Below are 8,452 nucleotides of genomic sequence, written 5' to 3' on the forward strand. Positions count from 1 at the left end.
TTTTAGAGGTGGATCAACATTTTTTACTTAAAGGTACTTTTGCTTCTACGGCATAAAGAGAAGGCTACTTTATCTTTCGATATTTTTCAATCTTACATGACTTGAGGACTCCATTTACTTACGTGTATTTTCAGGTTTCAACTGTGGTGAAAGTTTTATAGCTACAAAAAATGAAACCGTGATCAGTACTCCTGGCTATCCCAATAGATACATTGCTAATCTGGGATGCTATTGGAGAGTTTATTCGGAGGAGTCTTTGCACGTTCAATTTGAAGTATTGTCTGGCGGAACTGAAAGATGTTGTGACTCTCTTCAAGTAGGATATACAGTACACTGCGCTTAACCGATCACATTCTTCAACAACAAAAATTATGCTGTAGTTTATTTTAGATGATACGTTTAAACGTATGCTTTTTTGAACATTCCAGAAATTTGTATTGCAAAACAAGGGAACTTTAGAAGTTTTGAATGGTACACCGGCGCATTAAAATACAGATCTGAAATAAAATAAAAATGGACATGTATAAAAAAACAAAGGAAGAGCTGTATAAAAACAGTCTGTATTAGCAATTTAACTTGTTGTTACAAAGTAGTTATTTGACTTACTGTAACTTAATGTTAACTATGAACAATGAACATATGTCAAAAAGTTAATAAATTGATAATATGTAAATTAAGAATGTTTCGATCTAACACAAAACAACATGCGACTTGGACATCCTTACAAAGTCTTTTTTGGTAATCCAAAGACACCTTATACTGCTTCTTTATCGTTATTTAAGAACGCACAGTAGCCTAATGGCTACTTTGGCAATATTTAGTCTAATTTATATTTGATGGAAGATTTTAGACGGTAATATTCATATGGCAAGATTGTCGGGAGATTTCAAAACCCCAGCAACATTTCTGTCCACATCAAGTTACATGAGCATATACTTTCACTCCGATTCGTCCACAAATGGAAAAGGATTTATTGGAAAAGTTAAAGAAGGTAGCGTGTTGTTTTTAAGCGTTTGCCTGAGACAGCATTTTCTTACGGCCGTCATTTTGCGGCAAGTAATCTCATTGGACACGGTTTTTTACATCAATGTTTAGATTTTTTAGGCTTTGCGCTATTCGTTTTAATTTACTGCCGCTTTTCAATCAAATATGACAATACGTGACAGCTTTATCAAGCCGCCAAAATGTGAGCTGCCAGAATACACTTTCCAGAATACTGAAAAGTTTGGGTGTTCATCAGGACAATTATCGTTTCTAGCACTAGTTGCTACGTTCATCTGATGAAATTGAAAGTAAAATTAACAACAAACAAGATGGTTTATTGCTTCACTGACGTTTCGCGCACCATGACAATGCGCATCCTCAGAGCGAATAACATACAAAATAAAATTTCACCAGGTTATATACTGCAGTGCGATTGAAGGCAAGAAAAAATAAAACACGCAATATTTTAAAAATTGGCCAATGATGTGTGAGCGGTTACTTTCCACGTTAAATTACGTAAAAACTTCCAACAATAGACATAAAAATTCGAAGCGGTGACGACCAACAGAAAAAGTGCGATTGAAGGCAAGAGAAATAGAACACAATGTTTTTAAAGATTGGCTAATGATGTGCGGTTACTTTCGACGTTAAATTACGTAAAAACTTCCAACAATAAACATAAATTCGAAGCACTGAAGACCACTAGAAATTCGAGACAAAATTAAATTGCAATAACGGTTCCAACTGTGTTTAAGTAGGCTTGAAGCCTGCACGTCGAGACAATAATGATTTATAAGGTTTTGGTAAAAGGTTTCCGTCGTTCCGGTTGAGTACATTGCAATGTTTGGATGGTTTGGATGTAATGTTGATGAAGCAACTTTCTGCGGTGGTGCGTTGATAATAATTACTTTCATTTTTTTCATTTTTCAAAATTTTTGTTTCTGACCAGTTAATTTTGTGATCCTCTTCTAACATATGTGAACAAAGGGCTGACTTTTCATGTTCCATATTTTTGACAGCTCTGCCATAGGCGTAGCCAGGGGGGGGCGAACGGGGCCATGGCCCCCAAATTTTCAAAGTTTGGATTCCGAAGTTGAACCCTTTGTTGAAAATATAATATAATTTGTATAAATTTATATTGTTTTCCAAGACATCTGGCTATTAACACCCCCCAGGACTTGTTTTAGACACACAAAAAGACACCAATAAATTTTGCAAATCGTAAATCGCGCAAAGTTTACGCGATTTACGCTTCTTTTAACTAATCTGTGGAAGCAATTTCAGAATCGCTTACTCTGTAGGGTTTTTGTGTAGCTGAGTTTTTTGTGTTCTCTAATTTTAGCCGCAGTTTTTGCCCGTTTGTGTGTAGATAAGAGCTACCTTTAATAAGTTAATAGCTGTTTATATGCTAATAAGTTTCATACAAATATTACCCTGAAAGTGTTTCCAGAAAGCGTTATAATCCATTATTTAAGTGTAATTTTGCAAAAATTTTCCGGGGGAGCATGCCCCCGGACCCCCCTAGAATACGCGTGCCTTCGGCACGTTCTAACCCCCACCAGCTTTATTGCTTCCCTTGATTAACCCACCAGGATGCGCCACTGCACATCAGGTGGTGATGTCTTAAATCAAACATTTTGTCGTTCTCTGCAATTCATCAAATATTTGGCTCCCCCCCAAAAATTTTTCTGGCTACGCCACTGAGCTCTGCGATGTTCTTTGACCCGGGAATTTATACTACGTTCAGTTTGGCCAATATAAACTGCGTCACAATCACTACACGGAATTTCATAAACAACATTTATTGTCAAAAGGGGTGGGGTCTTTTGGTAGTGATAAAATATTGCCGATGGTTCGAAATGGTTTCATAGCGACTTTAACTCCGGCGCGATTTTAACTCCGGCGCACATTCCATGTGGCGAAACACTGGAAAGCTTGTCTGTAGAGTGTAGAGCATCGGGTGTCTTCTTGACTGTAAGGGTTAGTGGCATGCCTTTTTGTTCTGTCATCAGCTAGCTTTTGATAGTAACACGGAGTTACTTGTAATTCACATGTCCGATGTGTTAGATCACATATTCATTTATTTACAAAACTCTCCCTTTTCTATTTCTTCTCTTTATCGTTGCTCCAGCCCAGCAGTTGCAATGCACCAGCACTTCACGTATGACTAACCACAGGAAAATTTCTATTTTTTTTCCTTTCGATGTTGCTGTCGCTATCTTTCTGGTTACTTCTTTTGTGTGCACCTCAATACCTTGCGGTGCACCTCAATATTTTTCTGTGCATCATGATTTCATATCCACAATAGCCCAGAAAGCAACAACAAACTTTTCTTTACCCCTAATTGCTTTGCTTAATTAATGTAGGCTACAGTACCAGATTCTAGAAGGTTCAATTGCAGATAACTAGAATACTCACCAGGAAATAACTAAGAAGGGGTGATTGAACCTCCCTATATCGAAAACGTTTCTCAAGCTTTCTATGTAAATGATAAAGTTACTTTTTTAAGTATTTATATCATGTTTCTAGTGTGTAAGTACACTTATCAAGTGTCGTATCCATTCTACCTTTCTTCGTATTCACCACTGTATCCGAAAGCTGGCCCTAGCGATCTTGATTGCGAATACAAGTTTGTGCCAAAGTCGAAACATCGCCGCATCGAACTGTTCATCAAGCATTTAGATACAGAGGCATGCTGTGATTATATTGAGGTAAGAAAATTTTCTAAAATTAAAGTCAATCCGAAAGCCGGTCCGAAAGTCATGGAATTTTAATCAATGTTTTCTATTTCCAATTCATAAGTTATATTGGTTTTGAAATGCTTAAGCATTTGTAAGCATAAAAAGAGCAAAAATACGTCAAAACATTTACGTGAACTTTCAAAACTATCAGAGTATCAGACCTACGTTGATGAGGCCGAACTTGCTCTTTATCCGTTCTCTGGTAGGCTACTTACGTAGATTATATGCATAACATAAAATTTGCATTAGACAACAAGGTCTTATTGGTTTGGCAGCAATTCATTTATTATATCATGGCTACCTAAAGATACGGCCTGATTTGTCACATTTTGCAGAAATTTCCAGATTTTACTAGCTTTGGGCGAATGTTTAAATAAATTTTTCTAAAAATTATATTTTTACGCTTTGTTTATTGTTTTCCCCAGACGACACAATAGATTTTAACATCCTCATTCCTCACCTCACATGTTGAAAATCAAAGAAAATTTGATTTCGAAGATTTTAGTCAGACTGTCAGACTGTTAATTTTAGTCAGACTGTTAATTTTCAGACTGTTAATTTTTTTTGTACTGTAAATTCACTCTGATTCAGCGTTTTTCAACTTACTTTTTCTCATTTACTATTGCTTTCCCAAGGCAACAAAAAGCTTTTATATCATTAGGAGACAGCAAAAAGTAAAAAAATATCAGAAAATGTCAGTCAAACACTAGCTGTAGCTGTAATCAAAATCTGCAAAATGTGACAAATCAGGCCGCATCTCCAGGTGGCCATGATTTTATCAAATTCAAAAATTTTCTTTTATGTTCACAGATATCAGATGAATCAAAATCCCGAAAAGTTTTCAGAGGATTTGTTGCCGATCACCTGGTCGGATCTATGCAGGGGGTGGTGAAGGTATTGTATCATACAAGTTCAGAAAAGAAGAGTAAAGGCTTTGAAATTAGATACAGGCTAATTAGGTAAGCTTTCAGTTACTTCCTCATTGAAGATAGCGTACAGTAGATCAGTAGATTTTCTACTCTCCAATCTATCAACTTCTAATTTAATTTACAATAACATGCCTTGATTTTCATTCTTTTCAGATAATTGACTCTAAAGCGGACGGGTCATAATTTTTCCTGCAGTGTTGCTTTCATGGGCTACAGCTTGCCAAGCAGGATCTTGGTTTGACTGCTATGTAAAAAAAATGCTCTATTATGTTTATTGGACTTCTGCATATATCTTTGTGCTGTCTTGACTGAATAAAAAGAAGTTGAGGTGTTTTTCATATCAGAATTGATTTATTGCACATCTTAAAGAAATTATTTCTTGAATAAAAAAACCTGCAAAATTTGGTTTCGAAATGTTGCGCTCATTTTCAAATGATTTGTCCGCTACCACTAACATGCTTTATCGCATTACCGTGAGTGTATACTGTATAGTCATGGTTTGCTAAATCGGAGGGAAATTTACCTCCTACGATTAAATTTAGTTCTTCAAGGGTAAATTTACTAAAAGAAAAGAATATAAAACATGGAAACAAAAATGCAAACTTTTTATCTGACTCAACCTTGTGGACGTAAATTTGCTTTGAAATCTTCCGCAAGGGTTGAACGAGAGTGAAAAGGTTGACAATTGACAACCCACATAAAAGGCCATCAAAAGTCAATAAAGTTAACTTCTGGGATCTGGCCTTGCTTCAAGTTCATGCAGCAATTTCAAGCGAAAATTCAAACTAATGCAAGAATTGACAAGCTATGTTTCTGATTTTATTTTAAACTGCAAAAAGTTATTGTTTGGTGGTTTATCCCAGCATTGGGGCAAAATCATTTAGCCTAAGTCTGTTACATTTTACACATTTGATAAAACAAACGCTAATAAAAATGTGGAATTGCATTTGCAAATTTTGTTCCCAATTTGAGGCAGCCTGATAATGTTGTTTTGATCTCCATTGCAAGGTTGAGGAACCTATTTAGTGGTTGGTTATAATCTGGAAAGTGGTCTCTATCTCTGGTAGGTCTCTCTCCCTGCAAAACTAAAAGATCGTGTATAAAGTATTCATTCTTCGACTTTTGCTGTTCTCCAGTGTGTCATCAGACTACTTATTATAATTTATCATAAAAAATCAATTCAATTTGTTGTTTAAATTTGTAGTTATATTTTTTTGTGTTTTGTGTATGTTTATTTTCCTTTAAAACTATCTACAAGAGATGAGTGCTCTCAAAATCCTTTCTTGAATTTATGTGGTATGCAAACCTGAATTTGTATTGACCTAACCAGGTCTTCTTTTATCAAACTTGACAAAAATAGAAATATCTGAACTAAATTAATAGACCTATTGAGTGATAAAAATACGTTAGATCTAATACAACAGAAGTAGCTTCTACTCAGTAGCGTAGCCAGGAATTTCGAAAGGGGGGGTTTTGACCACCCAGCGGCGGGGGGTCTGGGGGGCCTCCCCCAGAAATTTTTGAAAAATTACTTTGAATTTGGTGCATTCTGAGAGCATTTTCAACAAAAATGTGGGTACGAATATTCCTTTAGAATGGTGCTGTCCGGTAGCATAGCAAAAGGATAAGATCAAGTTTTCTTTGGCATTTTTCGGAAATAAAGCTTAGTCTCTATGTTTTCTTGTTGCTAATTCCTGGCTGAGATGTTTGGTATTGGCAAAACTCGCTCTTTTAATGCAATTTTGTTTAAAATTAGGCAATTTTTTTTAGACTGAAAGCATTATTCTCAATATCGTGACGTTATAGGCGTGCCAAAGGGGGGGGGGGGGGGTTGTAACCCCCAAAACCCCCCCCCCCCCTTGGCTACGCCACTGCTTCTACTTGCTAGAGAAAGTTAGAACTAAGTCCGCCTTGATAGCTCAATCGGTTAGCCCGTGACTTCTGGAACGAAGAAGCTTCAAGATCAAGCTGCGCTGGTTCGACTCTCGGGGTGTGCGCTTGAGCAACGCACGTTAAGGATTGCTCTCCATTCTTCTTCATCCGTTCAGTCCTTTACGACTCTCGGTCACTCTATACGTCATCTTTCTCCACATCTCTCGATCCCACGCAGCCTCCTTTAAGTCATGCACTCCCTTACCACTGTCATTTACAATTGTGTCAAGCCATCTTGTTTTTGGGCGCCCCCTTCCTCTTCCTCCGCTGACCAAACCAAGCATGATGTCTTTTTCCATTGACTGTTCCATTTTCCATTGCTCTCCATTCAGCGGCATCTAATGGATGAAATAATTCCCAGGCAACAAGACTTCAACAATGGGAAACTTCACTCTGTCAATCTCGGTGACCGAGCCTGCGTCCGTGATTCTAAGCCTCTACAAGTATGCGAACTGCCAGGATTAAGCTCTGCAAGAAGCTTTCCCAGTCCGAGGATAAAGATTCATTCAATCAAATCGGAGGATGACATTAAGGATGACATTACTATAAATAGGATGATTCAAGGATGGCATTATTCAAGGATGACAGATTCAAGGATGACATTACTATAAATATTAGGAAGTTATCTATCTACGTTCAAAATCAGTGGTACTGTATAGAAAAACTTTGTAATGCGGTGCACAAATTTGAAATAGATGAACAAAAATTTGAGGTAAAGCAAGCAATAGAAAAGGAGGAGTTTGAAATTAAACTCTGACTTTGAAATAGCCTACTCAAATTTGGGATTGATTGAATAAAAATCCATTTTGTCAGACGATCGAAACCAAACTAACATTAGCCTGCTGCGTACTATCCAAACTACGTTGAACTTAAGTCAAACGTGTGTACTGTGTAGGTCAACTTTCATTTGCAACAAAAGTGATAGCAACCACTGCAAGGCAAATAAACTGTTTTATAACCCACCACCTCTGCAAGTTTAACAGTAGGCCTACCGTTGTTTTAAAAATTAATTTACAACAAAAAGCACAAGAGACAATAGATCCAAACTCGAAATAGCCTACTGTGCACTGTGCATGAGAAAAAGGTAGAAAAGGCAATATTTTTCTAGTGGAACGGGGACTAATTTTTTTTTCTCCAGGTCCAGCTCAGTAATCAGTTCGTCTGGTCCGGCTTGTCAAGGTTGCGAGCGCCAACTCAAACTTGAAGCACGGCTTCTTGAAGGCTTGTGCTTTGAAAAGAAAATTTCATAAACTTGAAAAAAGTCGCCGGTGTTTCAGTTTGAAAAACGTTGGAAAAAGAATAAAACTATTGTAAGATTAGAGCAGAAAGCATAGCTTATTAGGCGAAGCGAAGTATAAAGTTAAACGGGAATTTCACTTTGAACAAGTCTGTTTAGTCCAGAAAATTACACATTTCTGAAAACGAAGTATTTGATAGAAAATTCATTAAACTCAAATTAAAAAATACTGCGTATCTTAAAGTTTAATAAAAATCTATCAAGCGTGCAGTCTTGTTTTGTACAAGGCAACCGATAGGTAGCCTCAGTATAGTTTAATTCTAATAGATTCAGTGGTGATTCAGTTATTTATTGCAATCAGTCTTGTTTTTAAAGTTTTGCAAGACTTGTCTAGTCTGTGCAAGTATGTTTTCATAGAGTGCCGGAAATTTGAAACTGTGAAATGAATGCAGTTTGTAACTAATAACCGATAACTTTGCAAGTTTCAAGGGGCTGCAAATCCATCACATACCCAAGAGAAAAGTTTACAGCTTACATAGCAAGTTTTACAAGACGAAAATATGAACAGAATCAGACCCTTAACTAGACTTCATCCAGCAACATTATGACAAACTTTGTTGTTGGCGGTT

At 36.8% G+C, this 8,452-nt stretch overlaps 1 protein-coding gene across 1 annotated transcript; it reads left to right on the forward strand.

Annotated features, from left to right (window-relative positions):
• Positions 1–228: 228 nt before the first annotated feature.
• On the forward strand, positions 229–5,920 carry LOC145785881 (tolloid-like protein 1). The gene is made up of 5 exons (XM_082597584.1): positions 229–316; positions 844–991; positions 3,514–3,695; positions 4,536–4,684; positions 4,808–5,920. Exons 2-5 carry the CDS (start codon positions 865–867, stop codon positions 4,809–4,811), a joined length of 462 nt encoding a protein of 153 aa, XP_082453710.1. The 5' UTR covers positions 229–316; positions 844–864; the 3' UTR covers positions 4,812–5,920.
• Positions 5,921–8,452: the final 2,532 nt, after the last annotated feature.

This window comes from Aplidium turbinatum, chromosome 16 (assembly GCF_918807975.1).
Source record: "Aplidium turbinatum chromosome 16, kaAplTurb1.1, whole genome shotgun sequence".
Classification (NCBI taxonomy): domain Eukaryota; kingdom Metazoa; phylum Chordata; class Ascidiacea; order Aplousobranchia; family Polyclinidae; genus Aplidium; species Aplidium turbinatum.